The 14,819-nt window shown below is 45.5% G+C and overlaps 1 protein-coding gene across 2 annotated transcripts in view; it reads left to right on the forward strand.

The window, feature by feature from the left end:
- Positions 1–11,432, forward strand: part of Steep1 (STING1 ER exit protein 1) — a 28,783-nt gene extending 17,351 nt beyond the window's left edge. The window contains exon 7 of one of the 2 annotated variants that reach the window (XM_038317266.1): positions 11,342–11,432. In XM_038317266.1, the coding sequence (XP_038173194.1) occupies positions 11,342–11,410 (69 nt within the window). In that variant the 3' untranslated portion in view covers positions 11,411–11,432. Of the gene's footprint in view, positions 1–4,956; positions 5,516–11,341 lie in introns of those variants that run through there. The other variant, XM_038317268.1, reaches the window with a different exon arrangement.
- Positions 11,433–14,819: the final 3,387 nt, after the last annotated feature.

Genomic DNA, 14,819 nt, shown 5'->3' on the forward strand with positions numbered 1-14,819 from the left:
TTTTTGTTGTCTGTTTGAGACAGGGTCTCACTTTTAACTCTGGCCGTCCTAAAATTCACTCACTATGTAGTCTAGACTGGCCTCAAACTCAGAGACTCACCTGCCTCTGCTCCCCAAGTGCTAGAATTAAGGGCATTTTAACTCAACATTTTTAATTGTGTAGTTTAATCTGCATGATTCGGAATCAAATCTGTAGAACTTTTCATCTTCTAAATCTGAAACCCAGACACAAAGGGACTCCTAAGCCCTGGTAACCATGATGTTCTTTCTGCTCTAGTGAATTTGTCTAATTTAGATACTTACTGTATGGGAAATCATATAGCACTTCTTTTTGCGAGGGGCCTACTTCACATGCCGTGAGTCCTCAATGTTCGTCCAGGTGTGTGCTAAATCGCCTTCCCTTTTAGGATGTAATGATTCCCTGCGTGTGTATACAGTTTATTTATTCACTCGTATCAGCAGACTGCTGTTTGGAAAATGTTACAGTCACCAAGGCTGCGTAAAAATAACTTTGGGACATCCTAGTTTCAGTTACTTTGGATAAGTATTCAGAAGTAAGATAGTTTTAGGGTTTTGGGTGGTATGTTTTGTTTTTGTAGTGGGCATTAGATCTTGGGTCTTCCCCATTCTATACAAGTTACTCTATCATTGAACTGTTTCCCTAGCCCTTAAAAAAATTTAAATAATTTTTTTGAAACGGGGTTTTGCTAGCCCAAGCAGACCTTGCATGCAAGATCTTCCTGCTTTTTTTGCCTCCCAAGAATTACAGACTTGCACCACCAGCTCTGGCTATTTGTAATCTTTGCAGGAGATTCCATTCTGTTTCCCTTAGCTTGTCGTATGTACTGTTTCAAAATCTCTCAAGTCACGAGCCAACAATATATAAGGGCTCAAATTTCTCTGTACCCATATTGAAATTTCATTGTATTGTTATTGCATTTCTTCAGTGCCTGGTGATGTTGAGTATCTTTTCATAGGCATATGGCCTTTTAGATAGCTTCTTTAGAGAAATGTTTATGCAAGAGCTTTGTCAGTTTGAGTTGGTTTCTTTTTTTGCTGTACACATATGTATATGTTAATGTTCCATCTGTGTATCTTTGGTAAAGTGTGTATTCAGCTCTTCTACCCATTTTGTAATGTTGAATGTTTTATGTTTTATTTATTTGTTTTGTTTTTGTTTTCAAGACAGGGTTTCTCTGTGTAGCTCTGGCTGTGCTGGAACTAGCTCTGTAGACCAGGCTGTCCTCGAACTCAGAGATCCTCCTGTCTCTACCTCCTGAGTGCTGGGATTAAAGGCATGCGCCACCACCGCCTGTCATGGTCTCCACATTTGAAACCTGCTTTTTGTTGTTGTTTTGTTTTGTAAATAATTTCTATTTCCTTTTATTTATATGTATATGTGTGCATTGTCACTTGTATGGATCCGCCTGTGGAAGGAAAAGAGGACATTGGACCCCCCCCCCCCCGGAACTGGAATTACATATGATTGTGAGCCTCTGTGGCTGCTGGCAACTGAACTTGGGTCCTCAGCAAGAGCAAGTACTGTTAACCATTGAGCCAACCGTTGAGCCATCTCTCCAGCCTTTCTGTTGTGCCTTTCTTGAGTCAATCATGAATATCTTCTGTACTTCTGAAAATTGTCTTTTTGACATTTACATCTGTAGTCGTCTATTTTGAAGTAGTTTTGTATAATGCATCAGTTGTATGTCAGTTTATTTTTAAAAACGTCTAGTTTTGACTTATTCTTATTACTATATTGTTGGTTTTTTTGAGACAAAACTGTTTTGTGTAACAGTCCTGGCTATCCTGGAGCTGGCTCTGTAGACCAGGCTGGCCTCAAACTCACAGAGATCCTCCTGCCTCAGCCTCCCAAGTGCTGGGATTAAAGGCGTGTGCCACCACCGCCTGTCTATGACACCTAGTTATTAACAAGACTATTTTTCCTTCTATTTTATAATTCTGTCAGACATCAGTTCATGGTTGGGTGTGGTGGCACCTACCCTGAATTTCAGCACTCAGGAAGCAAAGACACTTTGCATCTCTGTGAGTTCAAGGCCAGCCTGTTCCAGACCAACCAGGACTGCACAATCGAGACCCCCATCTCAACAACAACAAAACCACTAGCTCACTATGTTTCATCCATTGTTATTTTCCCCACACAGTACTTGTTTTCCTTTTTAATTGTGAGGTTCACACCAAGGCTTCACCTTGGTTACACTCAACCACTGAGCCCCAGCCTCTACTACCTTTCCAGTCTTCATTTCTTTAGTGTTGCTGTGTTTCCTAGACTGGTTGTAAACTTATGGGCTCAAGTGATCCTCCCGCTTCAGCTTTCCAGGTAACTGTGACCATAAGCATATGCCACTCTGCCTAGCTATATAGAGTGTCTTGATTTGCTTATTGCAGCTTTAGGGATAGTTTTGACCATTTGGTCATGATTTTTCCACCTTTGTTCTGTCTTGTAATTATTTTTGGCTATTATGACGTTTTGTCTTTCCCGTATTTTAAAATCAGCTTGCTGCTATGTTCAGTACTCTTTCTAGGGTTTTGGGGATTTTGTAATATCTGAAGATCATTTTATGGAAAATTGGCATCTGTACAAGTGTTTGGTTCTTTTTGTTAGTGCTTTATTTTTCATGTGCAGATCCTGTAGACAATTGGTTAAAATGGATACTTGGGTTCTTCACTTTTTTCTGATGCTGTTATAAATGTCACTTTTTTCTCTTTTGTAAAATTAATTTTCTATCTTTCATGTATATGAGTATTTTTTCTAGCATGTAGGTATATGAACCACATGCATACCTGGTGCCCAAAAAGGCCAGAAGGGGTATTGTGTCCTCAGGAGCTGGAATTATAGGTAGTTGTGAGCTGTCGTGTGGGTGCTAGAAATGGAATCCAGGTCCTCTCCAATAGCAGCATATGCTCTTAGCCAATGAGCCATCATCTCTCCAGCCCAATTGTTTTGTTTTGTTTTGTTTTTTTTTTTTGAGACAGGATCTCATGGAGCCCTGGCTGAACTCAAGCTCACTGTGTAGCCAGGGACGACCTTGAAACCTCTGTTCCTGCCTGTCTCCACCTCCCAAGTAAAGATTAAGCGTGCACACCACCACACCTGGCTTTTTGTTTGATTTTTGAAAATTCAAGCAAAATGGAATGTTGCATTATGACATTTCTACATAATTTATTTTTGTTGATCTTCCCTGTCCCTTCTTTTCCATTCCCCTGCTCCTCCTCTACCATTCAACTCTCGGCCATCTCATTCTTGGTTTTATGTCACATGTGTTCTGTTACTCTATCCCCTTCCTCAAAACAATTCCCCCCTCTCATGGTCCATTTTCTGGTTTCATCACACACGCACACACACACACACATACATATATATGTGTCTCATACACATATGAGAGAGAAAATGTGGTATTTGTCGTTCTTTCTGAGACTGGATTGTATGACAGCATCCATCCTGTAAGCTCTCAATTTTAGAGCCAGCCTTACAGTCAGTGTGCTTTCTGTGATATCATACCCCAATAGTCGGGTGACCTCATCTTGTAAATGATGAGGTGTTGTGGTGCCATGAATGTATGGTTCTTTTTTTAAAGTTCTAATTCTTTTTTTTTTCTTTAGAATTTTGAGACAGGGTTTCTCTGTGTAGCTTTTAGAACCTGTCCTGGAACTATGTAGACCAGGCTGGCCTTGAACTCACAGAGAGACCTGCCTGCCTCTTCCTCCAGAGTGCTGGGATTAAAGGCGTGCACCACCACTGCCAGGCTGAATGTGTGGTTCTTGTGTCAGATGGGATCTCACCACAGATGGTCAATTGCTCAATGCGATGTTCTGGACTTAGCGGCTCTAGCTCTCCTATTCCCACCATATCACATTAGGACCACTTTGTCCCCAACCTTTATTTTCCCCCTGCAAGACCCCCCTACCCCCTAGCAGAGGACTTCTCTCTTCAAAGCACCAAGAGCAGAAGAATATAGTCAGATGCTTCTGACCTTTTGGCTTTGCTGTCTCAGGGGTAAAGATGCGTGTCTTCAAGTTCAAGGCTAATGTACTCCCTTTTAGTAACTCGGCCGCGTGTGGAGCAGGGGACATTAGTGGTGAACAAAGTGGTTCACAGTTTTCAAAGCTACAGGAACTACTGAATGAAGTGCTAAGTGAAAGGCGAGGAAGACGGCTCAGCAAGCCCGTCAGCCTGAGTTCATTTCCCACAGCCTGTGGTGGGAGGAGAGAACGCAAAGTTGTCCTCTGATCTCCATGTGCGTTTGCCTGCACTCCTCACACATACACTCGAAGATTTTTAAAAGAATGTGATGTCATAGGGAATTATGAGTCATCAGAGATGGGCTCTGGGGAGGGCCTATTTCTAAGCCATGTGGTATCTGAAAAGCAGAATGGGCCCACACATAAAAGTCAAGGGGAGCCGGGCGGTGGTGGCGCACGCCTTTAATCCCAGCACTCGGGAGGCAGAGGCAGGCGGATCTCTGTGAGTTCGAGACCAGCCTGGTCTACAAGAGCTAGTTCCAGGACAGGCTCTAAAAAGCTGCAGAGAAACCCTGTCTCGAAAAACCAAAAAAAAAAAAAAAAAAAAAAAAAAGTCAAGGGGAAGCGTTCCAGTATAGTGGTATATTGTATTTTAATAAATAAAGTTTGCCTGAAGATCAGTGTGCCAAGCAGCCATACTAGTCAGCCATGCAGGCCAGGCCATGGTGGCACACACCTTTAATCCCAGCAGCCACACTAGTTACTCAGAGAGGCCAGGCGGCGGTGGTGCACACCTTTAATCCCAGTACTAGAGAGGACTATAAAACGGGAGGAGATAGGTCTCAGTCTGAGGATTCGTGGAGACACAGTTGCCCATATCCATCTGAGGTAGCAGTAAGAGCCACTGGCTGCTTTGCTTTTCTGATCTTCAGCTTGACCCCAATATCTGTCTCTGGGTTTTTGCTATTCGTGCAGCATTCCAGCTGATGGCATTGGAAAACACAGAGGGAAGAAGCTTTGGAGAAACCAGAAGGATGGCAAGTGGGACTGCATTCAGGAGAGCAAGCCGTGAGGCTTAAGGCACAAGCAGAAGCCAGCCCACAGAAGCCAGTCCACGGAAGCCAGTTCACAGAAGCCAGTTCACAGAAGCCAGCCCACAGAAGCCAGGTCACAGAAGCCACCCCGCAGTAGGCCTTGCAGACCAGAATAAGGATTTGGAATCATAGATATGGTAGGAAGCTGTTAGAAGCTTTAAAGTCAAGGTGTAACACCTTACAATTTATGGCTTTCATTTTGTAAAATGTGCCTGTTTTCAGAGCTGTGCACTGGCACTGGATAGCCAACTGGAACGCCCGTTCCTGGGGAAGACTTTCCCACATTCTCAACGCTCAGTTGCCTGTGGTTCTTTGCATAGAGTTGAGGCCTCGTGGGCTTTCCCTTGTTCACCTTAGTTTGTCTATTGTTTTGGCCCTTGTTATGTCCTTCTTATATTAATCACAAAAATAAAAGAAATAATTTTAAAAAAACTTTCAAAGATTGCACTGCTGGGGATTGATCCTCGGGTCTTACACATTCTGCACAAGCACTGCACCACTAACCTGTGTCCCTGGGTCCCCTGATTCAGGTTTTCTTTGCTCTTATTATTTTTAATCACATGTGTGCACACGTGTTTATGTGTGGGTGTGCCCACATGTGTGCAAGTGCTCATGGAGGTCAAAGACGTTGAATACCCTGAAGTTACAGGCCACAGTGGGCTGCTGGTTTTGGGTGCTCTCTTTCCTCTGGGAGAGTGATCTGTGCTCTTAACTGCTGTGTCACCTCTGTTGTCCTGACTCATGCTTTAAAGTCGTAACTGCAATGTGGAGAACGACCTGTAGGGCGGCAAGAATGGAAGCAGGGAGGCCACTTAGTAGGCCATTTAAACAATCCAGTGTCAGGTGAGAGTAAGGGAGAAACTGGAGAAAGGAAAAAAAGTGCATTTGAGATGTGACCGGGTGGAGGGTGGCTGGCTCTCAAGACCAATTTCTGGATGAGATGTGGGAAGTGAGGGGAAGAGAAGAATCAAGAGCTCCTTTGCTGGGCGGTGGTGGCACACACCTTTAATCCCAGCACTCAAGAGGCAGAGGCAGGCGAATCTCTGTGAGTTCGAGACCAGCCTGGTCTACAGAGTGAGTTCCAGGACAGGTTCTAAAGCTATACAGGGCCGGGCGGCGGTGGCGCACGCCTTTAATCCCAGCACTCGGGAGGCAGAGGCAGGCGGATCTCTGTGAGTTCGAGGCCAGCCTGGTCTACAAGAGCTAGTTCCAGGACAGGCTCCAAAGCCACAGAGAAACCCTGTCTCGAAAAACCAAAAAAAAAGCTATACAGGGAAACCCTGTCTCAAAAAAAGAAAGAAAGGAAGGAAGGAAAAAAAGAAAGAAAAAGAAAAAAAAGAAAAAAATAGTTCCTTGAATTATGTGTATAGAATAATTTAGTGATTAAGTGCCATTTTCTTTTTAAAAACCTCTCTCTCTCTCTCTCTCTCTCTCTCTCTCTCTCTCTCTCTCTTTTTCAGAGAGTGTCATTGTGTGCATGTGGAGTTAGCTCTTTCTTTCCACCATTGAGTTCCTGGGTATCAAACTCAGGTCACCAGGCTTGCATAGCAAGTGCCTTTTGCCACTGAGCTATCTTTCCAGGTCAGAAGTGCCATTTTCTTCGATGCAGAGCAACGGCGCAGTAAGAAAGCCAGTGACTAAGTACCGGACATATTTCTGAAACGGTTATTGGCTGTCTGAGTGGTGATGTCAGATGAACACTTGACTCATTTTGTCACTCCAAGCCAAAGCTGGAGAGAAACAGTTTTAAAGGAGTTTATGTACAGGCAAGACACAGCCCCAAGAGCATGCTCCCAATGACCTTTCTCCTTTAACTTCCTATTGGAGGGTCTATTACTGTCCTGTTTTAAGACTAGTGACCTCACAGACACAGCCATGGGGATGTTCTACTAATCTTCCAAGCATCTCTCAGTCTAATCAAACTGAAAGTCAAGACTGATCAGCCCAGTTGTGGAAGACTTGCTATGGATATGTTTGGGAGTTGTCTGTGACTGGGGAGAGATGGCTCAACAGTTCAGAGCACCTGCTCTTGCAGAGGACCCGGGTTCAGTTCCCACCAGCGATGCAGTGGTTCACAACTGTCTGTAACTCTAGTTCCAGGAGGTCTGGTGACGTCTTTTGGCCTCCACAGGAACCAGGCCATGTAGTACACATGTACATGGGTACACATGTGACACATATACATATATGCAGAAATTCAGGCAAGCACCCATACACATGAAATAAATATTTAAGAGTTGTCCGTGTATAGATGCCAGTGAAAGCCATGAGACTGGATGAGGTTGCCAAAGATAAAAGTATAGCTAGCCAAGAGAATAGGTCCTAGAGAATTGAGTCCCTTAGGACTGTTTCATGGCCTGAAGCTGTGGCTAAGTTTGGAGGATGGATGTTAGCATGGGATCAGGGACTACCCAGTATAGCAGAAATGCCAGTCCACTAGGAAGTTGGTCCATGGAAGGAGCAGCTACCAGTGGAAATCACAGAGGACTAGTCACTGCTGGAGATAACATTAATAACAGAGAAAGGAAGGGAAATGCCCAGGCTTCTACCCTTCTTTCCTCCAATCTCCAGCCAGTAACTCCCATCAGCCAAACATCTCCGGAAATCAGAGAAGAAAGGAGCCTGGGAAATGTCATTGTCCGCTCCTCTCAACACAGCAGGAAGAGGCACACAGGCAAATGGCCAGCCCATGCTAAAGGAAGAGGAAATAACCGGCTGCCAAGTGCCACAGAGAAATGTGACGAGGACTTGGAAATGCCTGTTGCATTTAGCAGCAAGGAAAAAGTTGGTAACCTGGACAAGAACAGTTGGAATTGAGCCATGTCAGCAACGCTGGACAGAACTGAGTTCAAGAGCGAAGGGCAAAGAGGAGTTGCAAGCTTTGATTACAGATTTTTAATATTTTTATTCCTGTAAAGGAAAGGAGGGAAATGGAGTGCCATGGGGGGAGGGAGTAAGACTGACACGTACTCTCAAGACAGGAGAAAGAACAGCATATTTGAATACGGATGAAAAAATCCAAGAGGGAAGTAAGAATGAATGATGCGGGCTGGAGGGATGGCTCAGTGGTTAAGAGCAGAGCTGCTCTTCCACCCAGGTCCAATTCCCAGCACCCACATGGCAGCTCACAACTGTCCGTAACTGTAGGTCCAGGGGATCTGACACCCTCACACCAATGCACAGAAAGTAAAGTTAAATAAATTATACAAAAAAGAATGAAGCCTTTGCAGTTGCTGCTCCCTTGGCCCCGGACACTTTTCTCACAGGTATCAATTGGCACGGCCCGCTCCTTCACTTCTTTGGGTCTTGATTTTCTTTACAGAGGACTTTGGTGACCATTATATCTAAAATTTCATCACCTATTTTTGCTTTCTCGCTTGCTTTTTTTTTTCCTTACATAAGACCCTGCATATTTTTCTGGCTCATGTCATTTATTTCCTGGCTCTCCCAGTGTCCTAAAAGCTTAGAGTAGGGACTGTAGAGATGGCTCAGGGGTTAAGAGCACTGACTGTTCTTCCAGAGGTCCTGAGTTCAATTCCCAGCAACCACATGGTGGCTCACAACCATCCGTAATGAGATCTGGTGCCCTCTTCTGGCCTGCAGGGATACACATAGGCAGATGCTGTATATATAATTAATAAATCTTTAAAAAAAGCTTAGAGTACAGTAAGAATAGGAATGATTGTGTGTGTGTGTGTGTGTGTGTGTGTGTGTGTGTAGACAGAGCCTAGTAGAGTTCCTGGTAATGCAGTAGATGCTCAATGAATATTAATTGAATGAATTAATGAATGAATGAAACATTTACTGATGGCTGACCAATGAGGTGCAGCAGCAGCCTCCCTGTGCTGCACAGTGTGATATGATTCTCCACTCCTTCTCTTGACTCCAGGACTCTGCCTACCATAGACAGATGCTGAGTGATCTGTGTGCTGGAGAAAGATGCGGGTTGAGAGTGGAGTTTGAAGGTTCCCAGCATGCTAATTACCTTGATCATTGCATATTTGAGAATATGTATTGAAGTGCATCAATCCTCCATAAGTGTAGCTATTATCTGGCAATCAATACATTCAAAGAGAATAAAGGGAAGAATGCTTCCAGTCTCAGTCTTGCCCTCAGCGAGCTCACACTCTCTCCAGGAAGAGGAGACAGGGTTGTGGGTCTGATGTTCTGATACCTTGGCTACTGGCAGTCACACTCCCATACTTCCATGGAACCTGTGTGCTCCTGCATCCCTGTGAGACAGTCATGGCTAGCTCTTTGGGTTCCAGGATTCAATAGTGGGAGCTGGCTAGAGCCAACTTACGGAGGGACTGGTTCTACTCCTGTTTAGGAGAGAGAGACAGATCGAGAGACAAAAAGAGACAGAGACAGAGGGGGGGTGATGGGACCCTCTTTCAGCCAATGACCTTTGAGAGGCTAGACCAGGTTGGGGCGTGGCTTTGGGTACCAAAAAAAAAAAAAAAAACCCGCGGTCCAGCCTGCTCACCCCTCTCTTCCTGCACTCCACACCTGGATGTTGGACCCCCATTCCTGTTCCGTGAATTTTCCCTTCTAATAAAGAAAAAAACCTTAGTATACCCTATTTGGAGCTAGTGATTCTCATTCCCCCCCATCTGACGCATTCTGAAGAAGTCCAGACAGGTGTATTTGTGTACTCAGACTGGCCTCAAACACATAATCTCCCTGCCCCAGCTTCCGAAGTATTGGGGTTGCAGGTGTGCAACAACACCATGCTGGGCTCTGATTGGCATCTTTGCTCTATCTAGTGCCCAAGAAATACATCCCTGCAAGCTGTTGGCTTCTTCTCGAGCCCAGCTCTCAGGCTGCTCTGGAGCCTCAGCACAGCCTCCAGGGCCTCTGTCATGGAACTCCTCATGCCATGATGGAATTGTCCATTAACCATTCTTAATCATAAATGCCCCAAAGGCAGAGACCATATCTATCTTGTTCACTGTGCCATTGGCAGTGATTAAACAAATCCCTTGGCATACCAGATGCAGAACATGATGGCTCAGAACATGAACATTGCAGGCTAGATTGCCTGAATTATAACAGGCATGCGTGTGGTGCACAGGCATTGATGCAGGCAAAACATGCATACATACTTTAAAAAAGAAGGTGTTGCTACTTGCTCATAGCTCCTCGTGGGTGACAAGCTAGTTTTCTTTTTTGTTTGTTTGTTTGTTTTGGCTCTTCAAGACAGGGTTTCTCTGTGTGGCTGTGGCTGTCCTGAAACTAGCTGTGTAGACCAGGCTGACCTAGAACCACAACCCCGCTAACAACCTAGTTTAAAGAGGCACAGCTGGGTGCTCAGGACCTGCTTCCATCCCAGTGAATTCTCATTAAAACAATTCCTCCTTATGTGGGGAACTTTCTCAGAAGATTGAGGCATTGAATAACCATGCGCGTAAGTCCTGTCTAGGCAGAGTTCTTGGATTTTGTCATTCTTGTAGGTGATGAGCCTCCCATTGTGCATTTTCTCGTCGTAGCTTTGAAATTAGTGTTTCTTTGTCATTCCCTGTATGCTGTATCTGTGTACGTTTAATCCTGACTCCTGTCATGTTTATTCGCCCCCAACTAGGCAAGTCTTTATCTTCTTCATTGTCAAGCCTGGAGTAGTTTTAAAAATCAGTTTATAATATTGTAATATCCACGCAGGTCTTGTTTTCCAGCAGTTAGATTTCTGTCATTACCATCAGTAACTATTGTAACAAAAAAATAATCATCATGAGGCTGGAGATGAGACTCACTAGAGTGTTTGTCCAGCAGGCACAAGGCCCTGGGTTTGATTCCAGCATCAAACAAAGCTTGCTGCTCCGTGCCTGTAATCCCAGCACTCAGGCAGAGGCAGGAGGAGGAGAAATTCAAGGTCACTCCTCAGATCGTAGCAGCAAGTTTGGAGCTAATCTGGGATGCAGGAGACCCTGTCTCAAAAAAAAATCTATAGTCATGGCTTTCTATTCTTGTTCAGGAAATGGCTTAGGTAAAAGTTTGAGAAGTTTTAGGAAAACAGACTCATAAATTGTCCTTGAAAGAATATAGGATATAGAATATTTCCTGGTACAAACTAATGAAATCCGAGGGAAGGCGACAAATCTTAAGGAACCAAGAGCAAGGGGCCTAGAAATTTGTACAGCTTGATTCTGCTAGAAGAGTTTGTTCTCTGGAGTAAACAGAAATGCCAACACCGCTTGGCAAACGCATTATGTTCCTGGTCAGCTCCCCTTCAGTATCCTGAAGCAGACATTTCATTCTCCTCCCCACAGCACACCGGAGCTTTCATCAGAAAGATTGTTTTCCCTGTCCTCAGAGCAGAATCCAGGCTAACAGCATGAAAGCCTTCCGTCCCAGACTAACGGCAGCGCAAGAGCGCCCTCTTCCTTCCTGTGGTGGACGCCGAGAGGCTTCCTGTTCCTGCATTCTCAGGAGCGCTGCTGCCTTCAGCTTTCAGGCCCCTGTGGGACTTCTCTGCCTGTGTGGTGGATTGCTTTGGCTGAGGAGAACTGCTTTCCCAAGGCAGTGTTTCCTCGACAGGGCAAGCACTGATGCAGGGATGGAAAGGCCTGCCCCAGTGTCCTGGCTTCAAAGCTTTCCAGATGCTAAACCTGCACCACAGCCCCCTATCTCTTCTAGGCCTGCCTCCATGCCTTCCTTCCACACATACATGCAGGCAAAACATTGCTACATATGAAATAAAAATAAATAAATGTTTAAAAGAGTCTGCTCCTTAATGAACTCATCCTAAATCCCAAGGACAATATTCTTCCATGTTTTCAGATATGGGTCCCCTTACCTCTCTTGGACTTGATCGCTCATCTTCTCTCTTTCTGACAATGCCAATGTCTCCATGTCCTCTAGACATACAGATTTGAATACATTATCAAGAGTCCCCTTCTCACCTCTGCCATCTTCTCCCTTTTGCCTGTTAACTGTTCTTTTTTGTTTGTTTATTGAAAGTAGTCTCAGCATGTAGCACAGACTTACCTTCTCTCCGTCAATCCCCCTGCCTCAGCCTCCCTAAGTGCTGGATTACAGATGCTTGGCTTTATTCTTTAACTACTTGTGATCACCAAGGCTCCATTCCCAACCCTCTTCTCATTCGTCTCATTCAAGATTCATGAGGTAGCCTCAGCTACCTTAGTAAAGATGACCAAGTGTGGGCTTTGCTGTTGACTCGGACCCTTTCCTGTCCAAGCAACAATTTGTCGTCTGCACCGCAATGTCCCACAGGTATTACAATCCCAGCACATCCACAGCAGCTCTGGTGATCCCTTGTCCCTGAGGGTCTTCTCAGTTCCAGGTACCCACTGATGCAAGCCAGAAACCAGATTTCCCTAGCATGACCCCTCCCCATTATCACCTACTTCATCAAAGCACCGTGTGCTGTTGGCTCTGCTTCTTCAAGCATTCTCGGGTTCCGGCCTATCTTCTCTCCTCGATGCCCTAGGTAGGCTTTAAAGCCATGTGACCTTGGATGACTCCAACTGATGGAGGAGTGTCTATGTGTTACTTTCATTATTAATAAAGATACTGCCTTGGCCCTTTAAGAGAACAGAAAATTAGGTAGGTGGAGTAGACAGAACAGAATTGTGAGAACAAGGAAGCAGAGTTGGGGAGAGCTTCAGGGAGTCGCCATAGTGAGTCACCATGATTCTCCTCTCTGAGATGGACGCAGGTTAAGATCTCTCCTGGTAAGCCACACCTCGTGGTGCTACACGGATTACTAAATATGGGTTAAAGGAAGATGTGAGAATTAACCAATAAGAGGCTACAGATAATGGGCCAGGCAGTGTTTAAAAGAATACAGTTTCCGTGTAATTATTTCGGGTGTAAAGCTAGCCGGCGGCCGGGTGGCGGGACGCAGCCCCGCCGCTTCTTTCTACATCCAACAGCCTCCTGCCTTAACGCCCTGCCCTTGCAGCTAGCTACCTCTAGACCAGACTGAGCTACATCTCCACATCCAGAGCTGCATCCCTTTAAAGCGGTGGTTCTCAACCTGTGGATCATGAACCCCCGGGGATTGAACAACCCTTTCACGGGGGCCACATACCAGATATCCTGCATATCAGATATTACATTGTGATTCATAACAATAGCAGAATTACAGTTATGAAGTAACAATGAAAATAATTTTATGGTTGGGGGGTCATCACAACATGGGGAACTGGATTAAAGGGGTCACAAGCATTAGGAAGGTTGAGAGCCACTTTAAAACAATGGTGGAGCATAGTGTTCCTGTGCGCAAATTGTCTCCAGCGACTTTCTGCCACAACTTCCTGTTGCCTTCAAAACGAAGTAGGGTTTCTTTCAATTGCCACCTCTCCCAAACCTACCTTGCCTACCTGGCTTTGCCACACCGGCCATTTTAACAACTGCTTGAAGTCATTGAGCATGTCTCCTCTGCCATGCCCAAGGGTGTCTTTGTACATGCCCCCCTCTTTCGGAAAGTACCTCATTGCCCATTGCTGGCTCCTTCCTGTTTCACATCTCTGCTACTGAGCTTCAAGTGTCTTTACCAACTTTCCAGAATCTCCTAAACTGATTTAGACCCTTACCCTGTCCTGTCCTTCCTCTTTGCAGACATCTATTGGACCTACCACGCCCTCCCTGGAACCTCTCAAGCAGAGTTCCTCGAGGCCAGCAGTTTCCTGCCATAATCCCCGTACCCAGCACAGGGTTTGGCATGCGCTTTGTTGCTCAGTAAGTGCTTGTTGCATGAGTGAGTCATTGAAGTATGAATGAGGAGGAGCAGAAGGGAGGAGGGACAGGGGTGTGATGGGAGGAGGAAGGCAGATGCTCCCCATGTCTCATACTTTAGCTCTGGAGGGAAACATCCTGCCTAAGGCCCGTGACAGACTCAAGCGATCCCAAAGGCTTGGGGCAATTCCTCTCCAGATCTGAGTGTGACTGTGGTCTGTGTCTCTGTCTGTCTCTCTCCTCCTTCTCTCCCCTTCTCTTTTTATGGAGGAGATGGAACCCAGGGTCTCCTCGTTGCTGGACAAAGGCTTTGCTACTGAGCTATGCCCACCGCTTGTGACTGTGAGCTCTTCATCTGTCTCTACTATGTAAAGAAGAAGGGAAGCCGGGCTCAGAGAGCTCTTCCCTGTGCTCAGGGACAGGCATGTAAGCCCTCTCTCAACTGTGCAGTGACCGTTTTCACCTGGCCCTTTGGGTTACATATGATGGTACCCAAAACGCAGAGACAACTTTTCAAGCTGCTACTGCTGCCTCTGCAACTGCTTCTCTGATAGAACAGCCACCTTGTCACCCCCACCTGCCACGGGAGGATGCCAGGAACCCTGCTTTTACAGTAGCTAGGCAGCGGCTGATGCCTTTCTGCTCACAAAAGCTTCCCCTCCCGCCTCTTTTCCTTTATTCCTCCCTGCGCTGAGGATAGAACCCTGAGCCTTATATATGCTAGGGAAGTGTTCTGTGATGAGCCAAGCCTCCCCTACCAGCCTCTTCTATTGGCTGATTAACTAGCTAACTAATTGAGACAGGATTTTGTTGTGTATCTCAGGCTGGCCTGGAATTCACTATGGAGTCCAGGCTGGCCTCAAACTCATGATAAGCCTCTTGCCTCCATCTCCTAAACTCTAGAAGGCACAAGCCCTCTCACCTACCTCAGACTTTTCTCTCTAATTCAGTTTTGCTAGACAAATATTTTCTATGTGTTCTGTGACCTGAAAAAAGGTACCACTGTTACGGAATCTCTAATAATGATGATCAGATACCAAGGATGTC

The sequence above is a fragment of the Arvicola amphibius genome, chromosome X, assembly GCF_903992535.2.
Source record: "Arvicola amphibius chromosome X, mArvAmp1.2, whole genome shotgun sequence".
NCBI classification, from domain to species: domain Eukaryota; kingdom Metazoa; phylum Chordata; class Mammalia; order Rodentia; family Cricetidae; genus Arvicola; species Arvicola amphibius.